This window comes from Hemicordylus capensis, chromosome 4 (assembly GCF_027244095.1).
Source record: "Hemicordylus capensis ecotype Gifberg chromosome 4, rHemCap1.1.pri, whole genome shotgun sequence".
Taxonomy (NCBI): Eukaryota; Metazoa; Chordata; class Lepidosauria; order Squamata; family Cordylidae; genus Hemicordylus; species Hemicordylus capensis.
In genome coordinates, this window is record NC_069660.1 from 282,890,611 (window position 1) to 282,916,072 (window position 25,462).

Below are 25,462 nucleotides of genomic sequence, written 5' to 3' on the forward strand. Positions count from 1 at the left end.
TCAAGTCAATGTATGTGAATTCTTTTAAGAAAGAGTTGGCATTAAACAGTGCATATGTTGCTTTGAGGGGAAATGCTCACAGGGAACCCTGAAAATCATACTTTAGAATTTCTGAGGTATTTTAACTCTGAATGGGCAAGACAGGTATGCACTACACATCATCATCATCATCATCATCATTACTATTACATTTATATCCCACTCTTCCTCCAAGGAGTCCAGAGCAGTGTACTACATACTTAAGTTTCTACTCACAACAACCCTGTGAAGTAGGTTAGGCTGAGAGAGAAGTGATTGGCCCAGAGTCACCCAGCTAGTTTTATGGCTGAATGGGGATTTGAACTCGGGTCTCCCCAGTCCTAGTCCAGCACTCTAACCACTATACCACGCTGGCCACATGCAGCAAAATGAGGTGGAGAAATGGACTGTGCCACTTCAGACTGTAGATGGAGGATGCCATTTATAGCCTGCGTTACAAGGAAGAAGGCTTATGAGGGGGGGTGTAGTTTTTGTGTTCACAGTCTGATACCAGCCAAATTCAAAGCACATAGGAAGGGGCTCTAAGAGACCCTGAGAGGTGGTGTTTTGTTTTGGCTGATCTACCATGCTGGTACATAGGAAGCTGCCATATACTGAGTCAGACCATTGGTCCATCTAGTTCTGTATTGCCTACAGACTGGCAATGCCTTCTCACAGGTTGCAGACAGGAATTTCTCTCAGCCTTATCTTGGAGATGCTAGGGAAAGGAATTTGAAACCTTCTGCTCTTCCCAGAGCGGCTCCATCCCCAAATACCTTACAGTGCTTACACCTGTTTCCCTTTCAAATGCAAACCAGGGCAGACCTTGCTTAGCAAAGGGGACAATTAAGGCTCATTACCACAAGACCAGCTCTCCTCCTCGAGATGGCCACCACTCAGTGTACAGGTAACATTCATTTATAATGCATGCCCTGAGAGTCAGTCAGATACAAACCAGATTCACAGAACATGGGAGGGGTTCTAGGTAAGACTTGCCATGTTAAAAGAAGCAAAAAGTCGATTCTATTCTACTTAGAATTACTTGTCAAAACATTCTCCCAAATAACAGCTGCAGGGAGATAGGTTCTAGCCCAACTGTGCTAGTTCCTCCATACTTACAAACAAAAACCCCCACCTACAGTCTGAAGTACCATTTTATCACCTTATTCTACCGCATGTCCAAGCCTGGGTCTCCGAGTTTTGTGCATTTATCTTATCTGTCTTGCGAAGATATGCAGGTAAAATCATAATGGTCTCTACCTTTTGAGTCCCAGCTAGGCTCTAACTATTAGGCAACTTCATGAGGAATGAAGGCAAACACTTCATACTGTATTGTTTGATACTGTATTGATTCATAATGTATTGAATGAATACAGTATATTCATACTGTGTTGAATTAAGGCAAAAAATTCATACTGAGTACATACTGTACTCAGAGCAACGTTTATTGTAAACCTGAAATTTTTGCATGACAGACTGAGAGAATGAATTAAGAACACCTGTTTGAAATATTATTTAATTATCTTAAAGAAATGTACTTGTCAGCATCTGTTCTGAGTAACTTTGTAAAAAAAGGAAACTAATGGAAATATAGCTGCAAATTGCAGACACATTCAAGCTCTTAAGTTGTTCACCTATAATCTCAAATGACACATCAGCCAAACACTTTATGTTCTGTAACTGCTCAGGAAGAAAGTGGGAGCCACTGTGAATCTCAAACTGATAGTTATTAAAGCCACTGGGGAGCCTAGTTCAGTACAAGTTGTATACATGTCCCTATAAGTGCTGGGGCGGGTAGGGGGATGTGCGCGCTCTGTGTGTGTGTGTGTGTGTGTGTGTGTGTGTGTGTGTGTGTGTGAGAGAGAGAGAGAGAGAGAGAGAGAGAGAGAGAGAGAGAGCGAGCGGGGGGGGCCTTAATTGTTTACACCTGCTGCCACCACATGCTTAAACTTATAAATATCTGATGGATTTTAGTTGGAAGGTACCTTGGAGGTCTTCCAGACCAACCCCCTCCTCAGTGCATTGCAAGAATCTGCTACAGCATCCTTGCCAGATGACCAGCCAGCCTCTGTTTGAAAATCTCTAGAGAAGGAGAGCCTACCACTGCAAGAGACAGACTGTTCCACTGTCAAACAGCTCCTACAGTCAGGAATCTCCTCCTAATGTCTAGTCAGCCTGAATCTACTTTTTCTTTCTTTTTTTTGGTAATTCCAACATATTGGTTCTAGTTCTGCCTTCAGGAATGACAGAGTACTAGTCTACTCCTTCTATATGGTTGTTCTTCAGATACTTTGAAGACAGCAATTGTATATCCTCTTAGTCTTCTGTTCTCCAGGCTAAATATATACCCAGCTCTTTAATTGAGAGGGGAGCTGGTCTATGAGAGGAGAGCTGGGCTTGTTGTAGCAAGCATGACTTGTCCCCTTAGCAAGGTCTTTCCTGGTTGCATATGAATGGGAGACTAGAAGCACTGTAAGATATACCCCTTAGGGGATGGAGCTGCTCTGGGAAGAGCATCTAAGTTCCAAGTTCCCTCCCTGGCATCTCCAAGGTAGGGCTGAGAGAGATTCCTGCCTGCAACCTTAAAGAAGCCGCTGCTAGTCTGGGTAGACAATACTGAGCTAGATGGACCAATGGTCTGACTCGGTATATGGCAGCTTGTGGTGCTCTAGGATGTCTTGATCCTTCTCACGTGTACACCTCTCCACCCATCTTCCACTTGTGCACTAACCAAATGCAAGGTTTTATATTTTTCTCCGTTGAATTTACCTTGTTGGTTTGGGCCCAGTGTTTTGAGTCTGTCCAGATTGTTTTGAATCTTCATTCAGTCTTCTAAGGTGACAGCTACTGCCCCTAAGTTTGTCATCTATAAATCTGATAGGCATCCTTTTAACTCCCTTCTCCAGGTCATTTATGACAGCCCAGAGCCCTGTGGCACTCCACTTGATACGTCCCTCCAGGCTGACGTGGAGCCACTAATGAGCAACCATGGAGTATAGTTTGCTCAACCAATTGTGAATTCATCTAACAGTAGTATCCTCTAGCCCACATGTCCCTCCTTAGTGATCTTTGCCCCTAAACTTTATATTCTTAATAAACATTGTTTATTGAAAACATAGAATTATAAAACTATATTTAAATGGACAGAGGGGCTTTCCTTCTATAACACTAGAAATCATTTGCCTCCATTGGCAGATTAAGGGCAGAAAAACAGAAAATTTCTTCACACATACATTTGTTTATGGGTTTGGCTGTGGTCTTCCTGAAAACATCTGGCTGCCGATACTCTGAATTAAGTGGAGCTTTTGGATCTGACCCACCAGAGCTCGGACACTTTCAGAAAGAGGATATGAATACAAACCATTGCTTATTATATTGTTCAGAGTCTCCCCACCTTCTCCCTAACAACTTGTCTTAGGATTTCAGAAGGTATACCTGCCATTCTGACTAATAGTAAGGTGTGTTTACTTGGGATTTCTCTGTCTCCAGTGATCCCTATGAGACACCTACATACAACTAACACTAATGTCCTGGCAATACAATGCTGGCAATCAAAGGATACATATGGGTGCTGCCAACCATATGGTGATGCAATGTTAGTGCAGGAAATGCCCCACCCCAAACTTACTCCAGCTTCCAGGAACTGCTTCCCACTTCTGCTTTGTACCAAACATGGCACAAAATGTGGGAAACTCCCACGTGGCTGTCATTGGGCCAAAGGCTTTGAGTCCCAAAGGAGCTAGACTAGACCTTGGTGTTTCTTTCAGCAAAATCCTAGGGGGCAGAATATAGGAGAGCAGCTGGCAACTGGTACAGGAGACAGATGAGCCAGTGGCTTAGCAGGTACAAGATCACTCTTTTCCTATGGGGAAAACCATAGGAAAACTGTGCTGCAGTGTATGCGTTATATATTGAAAAGTATTGGGGTCAAGCCCTGGCATTGCTGGTTAGTCATTTGTTGCCATTCTTGACCATTTCCCCCTCTGATTGCTTGTTACATTTTTAGGTATACCTCCTTAAGAACCTTAAGTTCATACTCAAAAACAAAGCCATTGACAAATGCATGTTTTTGTTTGCTTGTCAACACAGTACATATATCCTAGAGATGTGTTCATCAGGGAGCCATGATTGCCTGCAACTTGTAGCTGAGTGTCCACTGGGTGGAAAACTCAGGTTTGCCTCTATGTATGATGTGAAATTGCCCAGAGATTGGTCAAAGTATGCCCCACCCCACTTTAGCCTTTGTATGATATTCCACTGAGTTTGGTGTTCACTGAGAGGAGCACAATATCTCACTTGCATGGAATGGATAGTCTTGCTGCAGCGGCCATGTCTGCAGGAGATGTCCCTCTTTTAAAAGAACTTGGCTAGATATTTGGTTCCATGCAGAATTCAATTAAAAGCTTGCTTGCTCAAAAAGGCAGAGCAGTGCTGAGGGAATTGCCTTTTTCTATTTCTCAGGGCACCATGCTGGGTGAATGCTCCTCCTCTGAAGTGATGGCTCTGCTGCAGGACCTCCAAAGAAACAATTAGAAAAAATATTATCTCATATGTGAAATTTAAGGAAACTTTTAACAAAGATGTGGGTGTGTAGGGCTGACGATCATCACTACTTTAACATTGTAGAACATACAGTTATAACAGTTGTGAATAACCTCTTTGGGTTTGTTTTGTTTAAAACAAGATTTATAAGCAACCCTTCGGCAATAACGCAAAAGTGGTGTGCAGAGGAACACCAAAATATCAAAATCCAAAATGCCATAAAATCCTTTAAAAACTGGTGGGTGTGAAGGTGGTGCTGGTGGTAAAGAAGAGTACTAGATCTATCTCGGTACAAAATACTAGGTGTGATTAGGAATGGGTGGGATGAAATGTCATAGTATATTAATCCAAAACCTTGTCATTTTGGATCGCATATGGTTGACCTTGTCAGTGTTTTTATGCTGCGAACAGGCTTGCTTAGAAGTTCTTCAAATGTCGTCTTCTGCATTTGTTTTGTTCCGTTAGGTATTTCTCCACCTTCATACACATTTCCAGCTCCCACAGCAGTGATCCCAACGGAAGCGGCCCTTTACCAGCCTTCTGTGGTCTTCAATCCACGGACTCTTCAGCCTTCCACAGCGTATTACCCAGCTGGCACTCAGCTCTTCATGAACTACATGGCATACTACCCCAGGTATTATTATTATTATTATTTTTTAATGAGAACACTCTCCTAGCAGCAATGCATGTTTTAGGAATGGTTATGGTACAGCAAACAAGCTGATTATCTCTAGCTGGGATGCACTTCAGAGAGTGCTGTTGCCACTGAATGGGGATTTGAACTCAGGTCTCCCTGGTCCTAGTCCTTTGGTATATAAGGTTTATCTTGAATCTAACTTTTATTTATGGTAAATGTGCTAAAGGAACTTGCTTAGAACCCAGTTATTCTTGTGGTAGCAAGCATGACTTGTCCCCATAGCTAAGCAGGGTCTGCCCTGGTTGCATATGAATGGGAGACTTGATGTTTGAGCACTGCAAGATATTCCCCTCAGGGGATGAAGCCGCTCTGGGAAGAGCAGAAGGTTTCAAGTTCCCTCCCTGGCATCTCCAAGATACGGCTGCGAGAGAGGCTGAGAGAGATTCCTGCCTGCAACCCTGGAGAAGCCGCTGCCAGTCTGTGAAGGCAATACTGAGCTAGATAGACCAATGGTCTGACTCAGTATATGGCAGTTTCCTATGTTCCTATCCTCAGTGCTTTTTGGGGGCCCCAGATCCACCCCTCCCTATTTTCTTCTTTATCTCCCTCACTCTGAGGGGCCACCGGGGAGAGGGTTGAACACGGGCCCCCTCTCCCCTACCTATGCCCCTGAGTAAGCTTTGAATGATATAACCTTTGCTTTCACAACTCTTCCCTCTTGTGTGACCATTTATTCATTGTTACTTACAGTATGCAACAAAGAATGGATCTGTACACACAGATGAATCGGCCCGGTCAGTGCCCGAAGAATGGTTTTGTCTTTAAAGGTCCGAGCAGCTAAATTTTTCAAAGGTAAGGATCAACAAAGCTGTCTTTAAGATGCAGACAGTACCCATGTGGCCTAACAAATGGCTATTCCGGCAGTGGACTCTTGCTCCCATCTCCTGCTTCCCCTTGCTTCTCCTCCAGAGTGGTTTTGGATGGAGCCGTAGTTCAGTGGCAGAGCATCTGCGTGCAGAAGGTCCTAGGTTAAGTCCCTGGCATCTCTAGATAGGATTTATGGAACAGCCTCCCCAGTGAGGTTTGCCTGGCACGGTCACTTTTTTCTCTTAGATGCCAAGTGAAGAGCTTTCTGTTCACTCCGGATTATTTAAATTGGTTTTTATTTTTTACTGTTGTGATTTGACGTGTTGTGAGCTGCCCAGAGAACAATTGTTATGGGAAGGCTAACAAAGTTGTTGTTGTTGTTGGTAGGTAGCTGTGTACAGAAACAGCTGTTGTCTGAATCGGGGTGATTGCTTTTGTACAGGTACAAGGATGGCCCCTCAACAGCACTTACTTGGGCTAAGCATGGTGAAAAAACAAAAGTTAGCAACAAGAACACTTCATGTGCATACCTTATCTCTACCTGTTTTTTTGAAAGAGGTGGCCCTGGTGCTTAGACCCACCTTCTTTTCCTCCAGCCCTAAAGCTTCAAGAGTTAATGTTAAGAAGCAAGGCTCTTTCTGTTTTGTGTAAGTGCTACAGAGTGGACTAAGGTGTGTTACTTCTGTCAAGCAGGGGTGTGCGAACCACTAGAGGTTGAGCCAGCTCTGCTCGAAGGCTCGAGTTCAAACTGAACCAGCCCCATAAAGAATGAGGCCAATCCGAAGCTGAGCCCAGTTCGAACTAAGTAAGCTGGAAGGTGGCTCAGTGGCTCAGACTGCCATTTCATGCAGGGTGAGTGGCAGTGGCCATTTTGTGACATTGTCACTTGCATGGATTGGCTGTCCTGCCACTGCCCTAATTGGCCAGCTGTGTCTGCTGCTGTGATTGGCTTGCCAATCAATCATGCCACTCAGATTGTTGTGGCAACTGTGACCCCATTGGCCACAGCAATCAGCAGGGCACTCAGGTTATTTTTAAGGAATTTTTATGTATTGTAGATTCTCTGTTGTGACATAATGTTTTTCATAGGGATTCCCTATGAAAAAAGCTGTCGTAACAGAATCTACAATACATAAAAATTCCTTTAAAATTACCCGAGTGCCCTATTGCCTTGTGGGCTGGGTAGTAGTTGGCACCCATGAGGCCCTACCACCAAACCCATTTTGGTGCCCCTAGGTGCTACCCACAGGGAATAATTGGGCAGTTCAAATCCCCATTATTCCCAATGGCCGTACCTTCAGAACCTTCTTGAGCATGGTTTGAGCTCAAGCCAAACCAGGGGCTGGCTAGACCAAACAAGTACTCGAGCTGGGCACCTGGTTTCAGCCTGGTTCTAATTCAAACTGAACCGGGAAAACCAGTTTTGTGCACATCTCTACTGTCAAATCTTGTGGTTATCTGATTCTCCAGAGTGTTCCCATAAAATGGGGGAGTTGTTAGGAAATGGGATCACCACTTGCCCACCAGCACCTGGGAGGGCAATACTTCATAACAGCAAAAGATTAATTGTGTCAAACTCCTTCAGAAACAGAACAGGGTTACCTGACTGGTGAGGGAGCTGCAGTATTTCAGCATTTTCTTCTATGGAGACTATTGGACAGCTCCCCCCCTTAAAAACAGAAGGGGTTGTTCAAGCTGGGAAACTTCCCACTCTTTTTGCTGAAGCCCTCCTTCTGCCCACCCCATCACCACTGAATTCCATTAACTCCACCCACCTGCCTAATTTTCTCAGCTCACAAACCTTCTATCCCATTGAGTAACATGGGTGCAGTTTCGGGGAGGCTGGGGGCCCCTTGGGGTTTCTTTTACAGATTCTTGTGATACTGACATATTTGTGAGTCACCCAGAGCCTGCCAGTACCTCCCATTCACCTGCAGGTGCTCTGGTTGTCCATCCGTAAGGATTGGAATGTTTCCAGCTTTTTTGGAAACAGTATGCAGATGTGAAGGCAGTCATAGTTGCAAAGAGTGGCCAGCAAACAGCCTTCCCTGACTTGTCTCTGCATCTGGTTCTCAGAGCCATTCTGTTTCTGAACATAAACGTTTCATTTAGCTTGCATGGCTCATCGCAAACAAGATTTATCCTTCATGCTTTCAAAAAGTGTGCTTAGGATCGTGGTGGAAGCCCAGCTACTTGGAATGTTGCAAAATGGGATGTTGGAATGCTACTGTATGTCATGGTGCCTTCTGGCTTAGACTGTTCAGCCTTCCCAGGGACACATGGCATGAAACAAGGAGGAGTGATAATATGAAGTGATAACCCAGCAGAGACTTCCTCTTCTCCTTTGCCACTCAACAATGGCACCCACCAATGAGTGTTTCTGGGTGTGTTGAGCAGCCAAGTCCTACACACACATAGCCTGCTCACATTACAGAATGAGAAAAAGGGACATTGTGCCATGCTTTGCTTGGCATGAAAAAGCCTCACCCCACCACTGAGCAGGAATAAATGCACCATACGAAGTGTTTGGGGGAGAAATTGCCCGCCCACCCCCCAGGCAGGCATTCAGTGCATTTACTTTGAGATACACACACACACACACACACACACACACACACACACACACACGAATGTCTATCTGTTCCCTATATTCACACATCCTTTGAGCTATCAGGACCAAACTTTGCAAAGTGATTTCCTATGACCCTATGAGTAACATAGGGTAGGCGGGAACCTGCCAACCACCCCACACAGACAGTCGGATATACAGCGGGTTAGGGTTATGACTGAAGGAGAGTTGTCCATCGATATGCTCTAAGTTTCTATACCCGAGCAAAGCTGGGTACTTAAAGCGTGTGTGTGTGTCTCTGTGTGTGGGCACACACCTGGCAAACTTCTTTTTTGGAGACCCACTGAGATATGCACAATCAGACATTGAGACATCAATCATAACTGTGTTTGCAATTATTTAAATAGGTAACACACACAGATTCAGTCCTTGAATTAGCTGAATGCACTACTGTTTGCACCAGAATGCTCAGGGGAAGGTTGAGACTCACCCCACCCCCAAAAGAATACTTCCCACTGACCTGCAGGAACCAAATTGTGAAGGGAGTGGGTGGCTGCTGCTGGACAGTTCCTCGCTCATGGCAGCCATGCCAAGGAGGCTCTAGGTGGCCGCCACCCCCTCTGGCAGCTCCGTCTCCTCAGAAGGCTCGCAAGAGGGGACTTTGGACTCTCGTGAGACTTCCGACACGATCCGCAGACGGAGCTGCCAGAGGAGGGAGGCGCTGGTGAAACCAGGGTTTTGGGTGGGCCTTCCTGGGACACCAGGAATCATTACAGAAATGTGGCTGTCCTGAGTAAAATGGGGCAGTTGGCAGGTAAGCTGTTAGCTGCAGCAAAGAGCAGAGCTGTCAGTGGGCTCTGTAAGTGAGCAACTAAGGAGTGGGAAAGATCTGCTGGTCAAGTCTGTCTCCTCCCTGTCTGTTACTTGCATATTAGCCTCTGCATGTGGAAGGGGTGGCTTAAGACTAGCTTCCATCATGCATTACTGCACTTAATTGGTTTTGAAATATTGTTAGAGGTTCAGTTGCACAATTTCTGATTATTGGTAGTAGCTATTCATAGGTGGCTTTTTTACCTTGGCTAAATTTTAACACAGGCCTGATCTAGTAGCTATAAGATGGTAGGCATTGCTTTGCTGCTTCTGCTTAGAAATGTTTTGTGCTGTTTTGGAGTGATAAGTGGAAAAATTGGTAGTTCAACAATGAAACTGGAAGACTGAAAATAAATGGCTATTTAGCACTATTGGCAAAGTGAATGTTAATCCTAATCTCTAGCAAACTCAGATTTCCCCCCACATTTATTGTAGATTCTACCTGACCTGCTACACAACTTCAACCAGCCACATGGAGATCCTTCTAACAACACTTCGAATTCGGCAGCTACTGAAACAATCTAGCAGAAGAAAAGTTACTGCTGTCTTGGATATCTGCCTGCCTCTAGTTCTTTTTTTAAATAAATAACAAAGCACATGCACACTTGACCACAGGGATGCACCACCCATGCAAAACTTGCCATTAAAATCTTTGATGTTCACTACTTGAGCGCACAGTTGCCAAATTCACGAGAGAGGATTTTCCCCTGTATTGAAATTGTTAAACTATCTCCATCACAAAAAAATCCTGCTTGAGATTAGGACACTACTAAACTCTTGAAATGTACCAAGATAAACCGACCTTTTTAATTTGTGCACATTGAATCTTTTATAAATTGAGAAAGGCGTCTTAGAATTGTGCCTTTTTATATATTAAAAAAAATCATTTGTTTGCTTTGTGGTGTATGCATGCGTGTGTGTGTATGTATGTGTAGGTATACATTTAAAAACTATCTTCAGCTTCTAGCCAGGCTTACTTGACAGGTAGAAATAGTTAAAAATAAAAAAAAAGAAAATACTTTGAGAGAAAATGCTGTAATGTTATGTAAAATATATTATCTATATATAAAGTATTAAAAAAATGCTAAAAATTTGTATATTGCACAGCGACTCTACATATTTAAGTTACTGTTCTAGGAAAATCCAACAGGAGATTGTTATGGAACAAGTGTGTAAAAAAAAAAAGTCGCAATCTCTGACTCGGCTCTTCCACAACAGTTATGATGCAGAACTTCTTATAATAAGAAGTATTAATATCCTATTAAACTCTGGCACTGGGAAATCATGAGGATACAATACTTGCTCACAATGATCTTGCCTTTGAAGGAAGTAATATGATGGTGATCTTTGAAATTATTGGGGGACTGTAATCAAACAACCCTCATTTTAACATTTAGTACCTGGCCCCTTTGAGACGAATGCTGAATTGTTACCTTAAGTATAGAAAACTTTGGCGGGGGGCAGAGAGAAATAGAATATCACTGCTGTAGAATGGTTTTGAACAGCTCTACATGGATTCTGTACCAACTTGCTATGTGGATGCTCTTCTCCATTACTTTTGACTAATGTTGCAGTTGCATCTTCCTCAAGTATTAAACTATTTTAAATCTATTTATTGGCCTGTTTGTTATTGCTTCAAGAGTATCCAATAATCATGAAATTTTTAAAGTGATTTTATGGAATTAACTTGTATTTTTGCAAACTGCCTTGGGATAACTTTACAAAAGGCAGTATATAAATCTAACAATAAATATAAATATATAAATAATGAATAGAAGGCTGGATTTCAGGGTATTTGCTTACAATACTAACCATAGAATGCCTGCTTTCTTAACTTTAACTGAACAATAATGAATTGTCATCATTCAATGGGGCTAGTGCTTGTAAAACTTCCTGGCAGTTTGAGCTTTGCAGAAAATTTTCCAAAACACAATCCTGAGCTTTCCTGCTGGAGTTGCTAGCTGCCTTAAGCTTCATAGTCTAATGCCAAATAAAAAGTGTCAGTTCACATGGAATTTAGTATTATGCTAAAATTCAAAGAGGGACTTAATATATTCAAAATCCTTAATGTAAAGATAGTGGGCAGATTCAGATGTGTAGAGCTATGGTGTGCTATAGCTGCTTCCTCCATAAACAGAAAGTAATCATAGTGAAATCTACATAAGAGCTTATTCAGAAACAACTACATTTTCTCCTTCCCCCTCCGTTTCATTTCTGACTCCCCCTCCCCCCCCCAAAAAACACTCTGAGGCTCTACTCATGATCTGTGTGTAGAGCCTAAACAGGCTCAGTGGGGAGAGTGGCTTAGCCTGGCTTAGCCTGCCCTCCGCACAGATTAGCAGCTAGCTCATCACAGAGCTGGTAGCGGCAGTGGGGATCGGGGGCCGCTCGGCCCCCGGAAGTCCCAGAAAGTGCAAGTGCAATGTCGGAAGTCCCAGAAAGTGCAAGTGCAAGTGCAATGCACTTGCACAGGACATTCTAAGGAGACCCCTGAGGCCGGGAGGCTTGCTGTAGCCTCCTGGTTGGGGGTCTACTCATGAGTTGCCATGGCATCTCACGGTTGGGAAAATGGGGTTAGCGGAGCACTCACTTTGCTAACCTCGTTTAACTGGGGGTGGGGTACTTAGTGAGGTTTGCTGCCAGGAGCCATGTGGCTCCCGTTGCAGCACACGGCCGCAAAAAAGTGGGCTGGGCTCCCTTAGCCCGCTTTCCTGCGGTCCTGAGAATAGCCTCATTCTCTCCCTACAGGATCCCCATTGGGTCAAGGATCTCAACACAACATAAAAGACTACTCGAAATAACAGTATCTCTCCCCCAGGGTAGGGTTCTCTGAAGTTCTACCTGTTGCATGTTCAGGGACAGCACGACAGGTTGAACGGAGGGGTTTAAATGTGTGATGGGAAGGTGGTGCTACGATTGGTTTAGATTGCTTAGGCACTGGGGCAAGCAAAGCCTGTACAAAAGGGAAGGGCTGCACTTGAACAGCCAAGATGGAACCAAACTGCTGGCACCTAAACTCAAAAAGGTTGTAGAGCAGCTTTTAAAATTACCCCTGGGGGGTTGCTGACAGGAACTGGGTGGTATCTGATTTGGCAAACAAAATCCCTTAAGGTGTGAGGGTATGAACACTTCGGATAAAGCAGAAGGGGACAGAGTAAAACCAGGAGTAGAGCAGACATACAGCTGGTCAAATGACAGTAAGGGAGATAGCACACACCAAAGCCTCTGAGCCAAGATAGGCAAGCTGGAGTGCTTAGTTGCTAATGAAAACACAGATATAGTGGGCATAACAGAAACCTGGTGGAACTGTAAGAACCAGTGGAACACACTTATTCCTGGATACAAACTCTATAGAAAAGACAGGGAGGGGTGGATTGTGGGTAGGGGTGTGCACAAAACCAGACCTGGTGGTTTGGTTTGAGTTTGAGCCAGACTCTAACCAGGGCGCCACACACCCCAGTTATTTTGAACTGGCCACTGGTCCAGTTTGAATCTGAACTGGTTCAAATTGGTTCTGCCATAGGGAAAAAAGGGGATTTGAACTGGCCCATTATTCCCTGTGGGTAGTGTCTAGGGACACAAAAATGGGTTGAGTGGTAGGGCATGATGCGTGCTACCTACCACTCAACCCACAAAGCAGTTGGGCAATCTGGCAATTTTTAATTAACTTTTTGAATTTTGAGGGTCATCAGTAGGTCAACTCTAAGTTAGGGTTGACCTACGGACCCTGAAAAATAAATGATGTGGAAGTTGGGATAAGCTGCGAAGTTGCCTAATTTGCAGATTACACCAAACTATTTAGGATAGTGAAATACAAAACAGATTGTAAGGAGCTCCAAAAGGATCTCTCCAGTGTTAGTAAGTGTAAAGTGATGCATACTGGGGCAACACACACACACCCAACTTCACACATACACTGATAGGGTCTGAGCTGTCAGTGACTGACCTGGAGAGAGATCTTGGGGCTGTGGTGGACACCTCATTGAAAGTGTCAACTTGGTGTGCATCAGCTGTGAAAAAAGGCAAATTCAGAAAGGGATTGAAAAATAAAAAATGCTAATAAAATGCCTTTATATAAATCTATGGTGTGGCAACATTTGGAGTACTGCATAGAGTTCTGGTCACCATATCCTAAGGAGGACATTGTAGAACTAGAAAAGGTGCAGAAGAGGGCAACTGATTATCAGGAGCCCTGTGCATCTTCTTTATGAGGCAAAGCTACAGCTTCTGAGACTTCATTTCATAAAAATTATGAAATTATTCATGGAGTAGAGAGTGGACAGAGAAAAGTTTATCTCTCTCACACAGTGCTAGAACTTGGGGTCATCCCATGAAACTAAAGGTCAGGAAATTTAGGACCAACAAAAGGAAATACTTTTGCACACAGTACATAATTAATCTCTGGAATCCTCTGCCTTGGGAAGTGCTGATGGCCACTAGCTTAGATAAATTCATAGAGGACAGGTCTATCAATGGCTATCTAGCCACCTCCAGCCTCAGAGGCAAGATGCCTCTAAATACCAGTTGCAGGAGAGCATGAGAAAGGACATGCCTTCACCTCTTGCCTGTGGGCTTCCAAGAGGCATCTGCTGGGCCATTGTGTGAAACAGAATGCTGGACTAGATAGGCCTTGGGTCTGATCCAGCAGGGCTGTTCTTAGAATTCAACACATGGTTAAATGCTGTTTCCATATGACATCTCCTAGCCTCAGGCTCACCTGCCTTTCCCTTGCCTATGTGTGAGTTGGAATAATTCTACTTCCATCTGAGAACTGGGAACAAACCAAGATCCATCATTACATCTGAACTTATGCATCTTGGTTTATTCTAACCTACCTGCCTGGTGAGGGGAAAACAGGTGTGAAATGTGCTTCAAACCTTGGGTCCATCTCTCTGTTTATTTCAAGTAAGTGGATCAAAATAAACTCACACTGCTCAGTTGAGATGTCACAATTGTACTTGGTTAGTTCCTAACTCCACCAGAAATAGAATTCTTCTGAAGGAAGGTGAGAAGACATTACACAGAACAGACATTTAACTGTGGTTCTATGGGATGTCTGAACCTGCAGTTTGAAAATATGCAACCTCTTGTCTCCAAAAATTTATAAATTCAAGTAGTTTTCCTTGTATATGGGCTTGTGCCAAATCTTTGACCTTGGCAAAGTTTCTAATAATTGGTATACCGTAATTTCTCCCTAGGCTTAAAAACAAAAGCCAGGCCCTTGCAAGGTGCTGGTATAGACTGAAGCAGAACCTTGCACATGCAGGGCTAGGTACATACATAGAATGATCTGTGTCTCGTTTTCTACCAGAGGCAACCACAGAGCCCTGATCTGGATTGAACCTGTACCACAAGGGAAGGGTTAACCTCTTCTTAACAATGAAAATCTCTTTCTCTCTCTTTCTCTCATACATACCCCTTGCTGAAGATTTTATTTAATGCAAATATCAGCTTGCAGTGAGGGAGGTTTGAGACCGCTTACTTGACAACCTACCTGTGATGCTGGTACCCATTGTAATGTGGTTTTACTTGTCAGACTAGTATTGGCCAGTTAGGAACTAGGGATGTGCATGGACCTGTTTGGAGGCCCTTTTACAGGCCTCCGAACAGGTTTGAACACTGGGAGGTCTGACGTTCGAAGGCGAGGGGGGTCACACTTTAAGGGCAGGGAGGATGCACTTACTCCTCCCTCTGCTTTACCCCAGCTGGCACTTGGTATTTGCAAGGTCCTACAGGGCAGCAGCATACCTCCCTGCCACCCTACCACCCTGTCCACTCCCTGGTCGGAAGTAGTTTGCATGCATGTTCATGCTTGCGCACGTCAGGGGGGCTCATGTGCGAGCACACATGTGCCAGCTATTTCCTGCCACTTCTGGCCAGGGAGTGGATGGGGCAGCAGGGAGGTACACTGCTGCCCTGTAGGACCTTGCAAATATCGAGCACCAGCGGGGGGAAAGCAGAGGGAGGGATAAGTACACCCTCCCCTGCCCTTAAAGTGCAACACCACCACCATCGAACCACCCCCACCTGGTTCCATGCACATACCTATTAGGAACTCCTCTCCGGAGAGGAGAGCTGGTCTTGTAGTAGCAAGCATAACTTGTTCCCTTAGCTAAGCAGGGTCTGCCCTGGTTGCTTATTTATTTATTTATTTATTTATTTATTTATTTATTTATTTATTTATTACATTTGTCAAACATTCATCTCTGGGTGGTTAACAATAGTATAAAACAAGTTAAAATATATACAAAAACTTAAAACAATTTAACAATTTAAAATCAACCACAAATTAAAACCTTAAATTTTAAAGAACAGAAAAAGCTTGGGTGAAGAGTTGGGTTTTCAAATGCTTTCTAAAAATTGTCAGAGATGGGGAGGATCATATCTCAGTAGGGAGCGCATTCCACAGTCTTGGGGCAGCAACCAAGAAAGCCCGTCCCCGTGTGGCCACCAGCCGAGCTGGCAGCATCTGGAGGCGGACCTTGCCAGACAACCTCATTGGGCGTTGGGGATCATAATGAAGAAGACATTCTCTTAGATACCCAGGGCCTAAGCCATTTAGGGCTTTATAAGTTATGACAAGCACTTTGTATTTTGCCCGGAAACCTATTGGCAGCCAGTGTAACTCTGTCAACAAAGGAGTGATGTGGTCTCTCCGAGATGACCCAGAGACCAACCTGGCCTCTGTGTTCTGTACCAACTGAAGATTCCGAACTATGTACAAAGGCAGCCACACATAGAGCGCATTGCAGAAGTCAAGTCTGGAGGTTACCAACAGATGTACCACTGTTTTGAGGTCGTTCATCTCAAACGGATGCAGCTGGCGTATCAGCCGAAGCTGATAAAAAGCACCCCTGGCCACCACCTCAACCTGAGAAACCAGGGAGAGGTGTGGATCCAGAAGTACTCCCAGACTGCAAACCTGTTCCTTTTGGGGAAGTGTGAGGCCATCTAGAACAGGCAGATCAAAATCATCTCTAGAGTTCTGACCCCGCACAATAAGTACCTCCGTCTTATCTGGATTCATCTTCAGTTTATTCTCCCTCATCCAGCCCATTACTGCTTCCAGGCAAGCATTTAGGGAAGTTATGCCATCTCCTGAAGAAGTTGACATGGAGAAGTAGATTTGGATGTCATCAGCATACTGATAACACCCCGCTCCAAATCCCCTGATGATCTTTCCCAGCGTTTTCATGTAGATGTTAAAGAGCATTGGAGAGAGTATGGAGCCTTGAGGGACACCATACTTAAGCTCAGATTTTGAAGAGCAACAGTCTCCAATCAACACCATCTGGAATCTGTTCAAGAGGTAGGAGCGGAACCACTGTAAAACAGTGCCCCCAACACCCTCAGACACTCCAGAAGGATACTATGGTCGATAGTATCGAAAGCCGCCGAGAGATCCAAAAGAACCAACAGAGTCACACTTCCTCTGTCAATTCCCAATTGGAGATCATCCATCAGGCCAAGGCATTCTCCACCCCATAGCCCGCCCCAAAACCAGTTTGAAATGGGTCTAAATAATCAGTTTCCTCCAAGACTGCCTGGAGCTGAGAGGCCCCCACCTTCTCAATTACCTTGCCCAGCCATGGGAGGTTGGAAACAGGCCTATAGTTGGTCAACTCTGAGGGATCTAATGCCAGCTTCTTAAGAAGAGGTCTAATAACTGCCTCCTTAAGACAAGGAGGCATCCTGCCCTCCCTCAGAGAAGCATTTATGATTTCTACCAGGCCTCCTACAACAGCCTCCCTGCTAGACAGAACAAGCCATGTTGGACAAGGGTCAAGAGAACAGGTGGTAGGCCTCACCGCTCCGAGCAGCTTGTCCACATCCTCAGGAGTCACAAACTGAAAATGATCCAGTTGAACCACATAAGAGGAGTTGTCGGACACCTCCAATTCAGACATCGAATTAATTGTGGAGTCTCCGTCTAAGTCGGCCCGAATCCAAGACAATTTATCTGCAAAAAACTCTTTAAACACATCGCAGCGGGTAACTGATGGCTCCAAATTCTGGTTCAAGGGAGGGGGGCACTTACTAGCCCCCTCACAACCCTGAACAACTCCGCTGGACGTGAACTTGCAGATGAAATACGGGCAAAAAAGAACCGCTTCTTTGCCGCACGTATTGCCTGAGCATAGATCTTTACATGTGCTCTATGTTGTAATCTGCCGGATTTGAGTCGAGTCTTTCTCCACTTGCACTCCAGTCGCCTACTTTGCCGCTTCTGCCCCTGTGGACCTTCCATATACCAAGGGGCCTGTTTTGAAGCGAGCATATGAATGGGAGACTTGATTTGTGAGCACTGTAAGCTATTCCCCTTAGGGGATGGAGCCGCTCTGGGAAGAGCAGAAGGTTTCAATTTCCCTCTCTGGCATCTCCAAGATAGGGCTCAGCAGGACTCCTGCCTGCAACCTTGGAGAAGCCATTGTCAGTCTGTGAAGACAATACTGAGCTAGATAGACCAATGGTCTGACTCAGTATATGGCAGTTTCCTATGTTCCTATCTATATATTTAATTCTCTTGGGACATCTGTGCCCAGGATTTGGTGGTGGAACTCTCACAACACTCTGGGAGAGTTCCAAAGCGAAGACTAAGGAGGAGAGGGGGAAGAAAGTGCCGGTGGTGGCCAGCTGGCTGGTTGGCAGAGGAGGGGGGAGAGAAAAGCGGCGGCGGGCAGTGGGAGAGAAAGGTAGCGACGGGAAGCGGGCAGGGGGAGAGAAGTGCGGCAGTGGGAAGCGGGCAGGGGGAGAGAAAGGTGGCAGCGGGCAGCGGGTGGGGGGAGAGAAAGTCGGCAGCGGCGGCGGCAGACATACGGGAGGGAGAAAAAAAGGCAGCGGCGGGGCCCTTCTTGGCCGCCCACCACAGCTCTGTGTAGGGGGAGGAACGGGAGGGGAGGAGGGCTGGAGAGCACAGGGCCAGAAGGAAGGGGAAGAGAGGAGAGACCGGGGCAGGAGGAAGGGGGAAACAGGCGGCCCCAAAGCGCCGCACAGATGCTCTGTGCAGGGTTGGCTAGTGAACCCTATTTCTTCTCTCAGCTTCAGTTTTCCAATGCCAATTGAGACTAAATCACCTCAGGGTAGTTCTGCAGTTGACTTTTCATGCATTCTTCTGCAAACTGGAACTGAATCACTTACCTCAGAATAGCGATGAGCACAACAGAAAATATAGATTATGATGCAATTAAACTTTCTGGTGCTATATCTATATGGTGCTAGATGATGATGATGATGATGATTGATGATGCTAGATGTGCAACCTCTATAGTTACCTCCCCCACTCCCAAATTGTATTATAGTCTCATCTTTTTAGGCCTGGACTAGCCTTGATTCACTGCCCCTTGATGTCTTGTTATTCCAGATCTGCTGTCTCCCCTATATAACCTTTTCCTTCTTCCTGCAGATTTCAGGAATATTTCAATGCCTCTTATCTCCTGCTCCAAGGCCAATTCTAGGTTTATGTGGGATCCCATCCTCTGCAAGAGATCTGCCACCACCCCCCAGTGAAAACACACTGCTGTTTACTTGGGCAAAATTTAATCCACTCCACAGCTGGAGAGGATGTTGTGCTGAAACAGAAGTGACATGAGCAGTATCTACTCACAGAGGGAAATCCTGCTGGTCAGATATGATGGAGTGCTGTGTACTAAGAGTGTTTCCCTTCCACAGCAAGAATGAACTACTAGAAGTACTTTTAAAATCCTCAGTGCATCCTTTCTGCTGGTCTGCAACACTCCAGAAAAGCAGGCAGGAGGGTGTCTGGGTAATAATTAGTAGGGCTGTTCATCAATTTGGCTGAGATTTACATCCAATCAAAGCAAGATGCTTTGGGCAGATTTGCTTCATTTCGGACCCAAACTGGCAGCTGTTTGAATTGAGAAGAATAAAATAAAAGCTGCCTGAAGCACTCCACCTTAATTCAGATCTGATTCAATGCTTCAGAGGTTTTCTCCTCTCTCTTTTTGACAGTGTGGTGTCAAAAGGAGCAAACCCCACAAAATGTAAAATGTTTCTGTACAAAAAGTGCTGCATCTATTTGTTTGTAGTTTGGCAGGCTTCCAGTCATTAGAAGGGGCTGCCATCCTTGCAATTTCCATCCCATTCTGTCAAAAAATGAAAAAGTTATAGATGTTTTAGTGATTCTCATTATAGTCCAAAACTTTGTCCTCCAAATTGGGTCAAATCAAAGCAGTGTGTGGCTGAAGCAGCAAGTCAAATCGACCGCTTCCAAATCACCAGAACAGTTTCTAAATAAAACCTTTTCTCTGTGCAGAGGCCTAATTCTTGGTAGGCCTTTCAAATATCCATGGGCCCCAGGCAACTGTCCAACTTAGCTACTGCAATTTTTCCTTTTTGGAAGAAAAAAAAAGCCTAATGGGGCCCAGTCCAGTTTGGGATCACAGCATGTCGGGAGGTAGGGCTTAACCTTTCCCCCACATGCTGTGACCTCAACAAAAATTCCTCCCCAAAGTATCAGGGTAGTTACCTCTTTAAAATAAGAAGTGGTAAAGACTAGCAAGGATACCCTCTTCCCTTCCCTGCCAAACAGCAATGTCCAGCTATGTCAGGAGTCTCTTGCTTTCTTTAAAAAGCTAGTTCTTTGAAGGCTATGCACTCTCTTTCTTCCTAAAGGAGAGAACATCACGATTTTAAGGGGGGAAATAAGCATATGGCTCTTCCCTGCAGCAAGTTTACCAGTGCTGGCTATCCGGATGGGGGGAGTGGGAAAGCATGCTATTTTTGTTGGACTGGGGATAGCTTGAGTGCTGCACTAACTGGGAGAACAATCTGGTTCTTTTAAACATCTGGGAAAGGGCACTTATTCAAAGATGTCTGAGATAGGAAACATCTGCACTCAAAACAAGAAGATCTCATATATTTCCACATTGCTTTCTTTAACTCAGCAGCCTAGTAATATGGAAAAGCCACTTCAAAAGTGCCATCCCCATTAGATTCCCTTCCATTTTCTTAAAAGCTCCTGCCGTGAGAAGGTGTTTAGAAGTAGCGTTCGCTTTCATCAGGCAGGCTGTTTCATTGTGCCATTTCATCTCATTAACTAATAGTGTGTTTTCATGGGCCAAGACTAGCTATTTGAAATGTGCTGCGAGTGGTTAAACTACAGAGGGGCTTTTCATCTCAGAAAAAGTGTCTTCAGCAAAACAGAGTGAAACAGATTCTGCACAGTTGCATGCATAACCACGTCACCTGGTTGCTCTGAGGATAAAAGGAAAAAAGTTCCATTAGGCAGACCTAGATATGGTTTTCATTTAAAGATTATCTGTCTACATATACGTGGAGATGTACTTCTAAGCCCCTTCAAAACTGCCATGCAGACATGCTCTTCTTTTTAAATAAACATAAACAAACATCAGAGAGCATTAGACTCCAGGAAACAGTCACCAGGTGATTAAAAATACTAATTTTCACAAAGTAGTATAAGCCAATGTTGCTATTCTCAGCTACCCCAGAAGAGGGAGCAGGAAATCAAGTTTCTTATAGACATCCTGGACCACATTTCCATCAATTGTGGACTTTCTCCCCTGTTCAACAAACATAATTGATTTAGCTATATGTCATAGCAATAAATGACAGGAATCTATGACTATTAACAATATATAGCTATAATAACTTAGTGCTATTAAGTATCACAGTAACTGTTCATAACATCGGCTTTAACAAACTTTCCCTTAAATTTCATAGCATCAGAAAACATTACTTGTAATGTTCTCTTTTTGTTGCTAATTGAAAAAATGTCCTGATTTTTTAAAATAAATGAGATCAATGAGAAATTCTATATTAAATGGGAGATAAAGTTTCTTCTCTAGAAAGAGCACTAAAGAAGAGAGTGGCAAACAGAGCACTGGGGAAGGGGAAATTTTTGACAACTTCCCCTTCCCAGGAAACCCTCTGTGCCACCCAGAAATATGTGGCACAGGCCTCAGGGACATATTTTCCAGTGGCACAGAGGGCTTCCTAAGGAAGGGGAAGTGTACCAGTGCAGTTAGATGAGAAATGCTCCTTTCACTGCACTGGTGTTTCCTTGCTCTGTACGTCAGCCAGTAAACCAAATATTCTGATATTGTCTTCATAAATTCCCATATATATTGTCTCCATAAATATACACCAATGTACATCCAAATTCCATACCAATATTTCTATTGGCTTTCTGAAATCTTGTGGCTGACCGATTTTCCTCCGGGTCTAAGAAGATCAACCACAGAAAAGTGCCGGTATTTCTCATCAAACGATTATGGGTGAGTCCTGTATGAGATTATGCATACACACAAGCCTTATTTCATTATATGTTGCAGGTGCATTCATGTGTCTGTACACATGTACACTTTTTTTTTTGCATAAACGCCTGCATGTGTGTTCATTTTAAAAGTGAACGTGGGTACAGGCCCCCTCAAATACGGATGCTATACATGTGTTCAGCATAACGTTTGAATAACTGTATGTGCATACAGTTCTCTACATGCATACACTGTACACACATTCTATGTGCATTGAACATATTGTGTGAATAAGGCTACAGCCAATTGATTTATTTCACACATAAGACTTTTCTAGAAGCCATCTGAGTAGTTGTGTGAAATGTCACACAATCAGACAGCATCTTAAAACATTTATTACATTTTTATCCACTCTTCTTCTGTAATGCCCCCCATTTTATCCTCACAACAACCCTGAAAGGTAGGTTAGACTGAGGGAGGGTGACTAACCCAAGGTGATGAGCCCACCAGCTGCAAGGGAGCAAGAGCAGGAGTGGGGGCATGCCTCCATCTCCTGCTTATGGGCTTCCTGGAGGCATCTGGTGAGCAACTGTGGGAAATAGGATGCTGGACTAGATGGGCCTTGGGTCTGAGGATCCAGCAGGGCTGTGATTATGTCACCCAGTGAGTTTCGTGGCTGAGTGGAGATTTGAACCTGGGTCAGCAGATCAAAGGCAGACTAGTATCAATGACAACTGAAGCCACCAGTGCTGGTATTTTAATTTTCTTACCTTACAGGGTTGGTCAGCCACTCAGGGCTTTATTCAAAGGTTTTACAGAAGTTAATTCAAAATTGCTATTCTAATCCATCCGTCTCATCATAAATTTCATTAAACTCATCCTCTTTGTTCACCGTCTTAGGTTATTCTGAGGTCCATAATGAGCTTTCTGAAAACTATGCCGAAGCCTGTCCACCTGCAAAAACCAAAGGAGATCAGTTTATCTCCAAATGAAAAATAAAGGTAAGGAAACAGCCATCGTTTTTTACTTACAGATGTTGCTTTCCATCTCCACCATCACCATAAGGGCAAGTTATTTTTTTCTTCTCCATGTTCTAGTAACTACTGGCTGCATTCACACATAACATGAAACTGGAGGTTGGAGAACCCGTGGTTTCAATTTTAAACTGTAAATCGCATCACAGACGGCCGTCCAACCGTGGTCTGGCAAACTCCCTGCTGCTCGGCTGCCAAGGCCGATCCCAGCAAGCTCCATGGCCAGACTGTAGCAAAGCGTCAGAAGAGTGGCCGCAATTGGCCACAATATTGAAGGGGGCGGGCCAAGCATGATTGTGTGTTTTCAGAGCAGTCCTCCCATCTTTGGCATGGAAAGAGCATTTCAATCCCTTTCAAAGCCATGCCATGCCAGCGCTTCTTCTGACAGCGATGGCACCACTGCCCTCCTTAGCGCCTTGCACCAAAATAGTCCCGCACATGCACGATTTCAGGGTGGGGGTGGGGCATTATTTCCCTGTTACTCAGGAAAGGGAAGAGAAAATGATGACTTCCCAGTAAGGGATATGTATAAGAGGGAGGGCAAAGGATCCTAGGGGTCTGTCCCGGCTTGACCTAGGATGCGAGGGATCACCCCAGCAAAGCAGTGCATGAGGGCTAAGCCACACTCCTGCTCCCAGTAGGCTATTCCTCTCATGAGAGAGCCAGTCTATTGGGGAGGACCATGGGGCTGTAAACCCTAGTTCTTCCATTGGACTGTGCACTCATGAGTTGAGCTAACCCAACAAAGGGTCCCTGCTTGCATGGGGCCCCCACTCTGTCTTGTAAAAGAACTTTTGCATTACAACCCCCTCCTTCCTAGGAAGGCTTGCATGCACCCAGAGGAGATTTTGATGTTCCATGTGTCAGAGCCTGGCCGCATGTGTGGACCAGGGGAACACTGGGTATTGGGATGACCTTTACTCCCATTCAAGATTCCTGATTTTGGTCCGGCATTGCACTGTATGCAGATCTGCTGGTGTGGGGATTTGCGGGAGAGGGGAGCCCCAATTTCCAGAAACCCCAGGAGAGTGGAGTCAGCATTTGGGGGCACAAGCAAGGGTGCATATGTCCACATGGGCTGATGGAGGTACACTTTGACAGCTACTTGGTGGCAGTCACCAAGACAGGGAAAGCAGTTGCTGGAGTATCCATCCCCATGACTTTCCTCCATAGAGTAACCTGGCTCGATATAGAGCCCCAATGGCTTCACACTATCTTGAGAGAGTTGTGGGAGAAGGGCCAGGGATGTTTTGTCATCACACTATTTGAGATTGTGGCTGACACCTCTGTCCCTTCAGACAGCTCTTCTCGAAAGTTGTGAGGGGGTGTCCCAGTCTCTTGGATGAGCACGGTTCGCCCTGGGTCAGACCATCGTCATCACATCTGAAGAATCTTCCTTCTCAATGATGGTAATGCTGATCCTGTTGCCAGGCCCTTCTCTCTTGCGCTCGCTCTGTATTATATACTGGTATAATCCGTTTCCAAATATATAAGCATCCAGGTCTTTCATGGAAAATTTTAGACTTATCTTTATAGTGCAAAAAGGGAAGTTTTGTAATTTGAGTTTACTATACTGTTCATCAGTGTAGAGAGTTTGCCCATAACCATCAGCTCCCAGATGTTATCAAACCAAGTTTTAACTGGTGTTGCCTTAAAGCTTCTCCAACATTCCTTAGGCTCTGTTTGTACAGCACTGTTTAAATAGTTTCAGAATGGGAAAGGGAATAGTGGTGAACATTAAGGCAAGGAGGTAATGGGAGGTTCTCCTGCACAAGCGTCACTGAACTGAAAGGAAGCTGGCCCGTTCTGAACAAAGGGTCCCATTTATTTTATTTCTTTTGTTTAAAACATTTCTATTGCACTTTATATTATGAAAATAGGCTTCTAAAACAGTTAACAACAATTATTAAACCAATCAATGAAAATACAAAACCAAACCTCAAAGCAACAATAAAAAGTCGAACCATAAAGCAATCAACAACCATAAAAACCATAATAAAACAGCAAGAACAGCATTAAAATATTATCTGTTAAAAGGTCAGGAGAGAAATAAAATGGCTTCACCCTGGCATCTAAAATCTAACAGGCCGAGTGTTCCTGGAGAGGAATTCCACAACTGGGCTGCCAGCAATAAGAAAGCCATCGCTGGGATCAGCACCCAATTAACCTCTGAAGCAGTAGGCACCTGACCCAGAGCTGGGTCTCTGCTCTACTTCTTAGAGCAGAGATGGACAACCTGAGGATCTCCGGCTGTTGTTGGACTGCATCTCCCATCAACCCCAGCCACAATTTACTGCAGCTGGGAGTTGTAGTCCAACAACTTGAGCACCTCAGGTTGTCCACTCTGGTCTTAAAGCATGATGGGCAGGTTCCTATGGGAGCAGGCAGTCCTTTGGAAATTCCATGTTAACTAAAGAGGCAGCATTTGGACTTTCTGCCGTATGTACAAAATGTCTTTGCCCAGCCTTGTTCTCAGTACTTTGGCAAACTGTTTTGAATAACTTCGCCCCAGCTCCAACAACACACAGGATGACAGGAAGCCACCAGTGTGATACAGAACAATCTGGCTCTGTGGGGAAATTGATCTGAATCAAACTGGGCAACAGTTTTTGCCCAAGCAGATCTGAGTACAGCAGCTCTGGGGAACACAAATTGGCAGTCTCTGTGCACTGCGAGTTGTGTCACTCTGTTC

General features: G+C 44.6%; 1 protein-coding gene across 2 annotated transcripts in view; it reads left to right on the forward strand.

Annotated features, from left to right (window-relative positions):
• Positions 1-11,114, forward strand: part of ESRP1 (epithelial splicing regulatory protein 1) — a 46,258-nt gene extending 35,144 nt beyond the window's left edge. For both annotated transcript variants that reach the window (XM_053313429.1, XM_053313427.1), the window contains exons 13-15: positions 5,026-5,194; positions 5,948-6,049; positions 9,939-11,114. In XM_053313429.1, coding sequence (XP_053169404.1) covers positions 5,026-5,194; positions 5,948-6,038 — 260 coding nt within the window. In that variant the 3' untranslated portion in view covers positions 6,039-6,049; positions 9,939-11,114. The remainder of the gene's footprint in view (positions 1-5,025; positions 5,195-5,947; positions 6,050-9,938) is intronic.
• Positions 11,115-25,462: the final 14,348 nt, after the last annotated feature.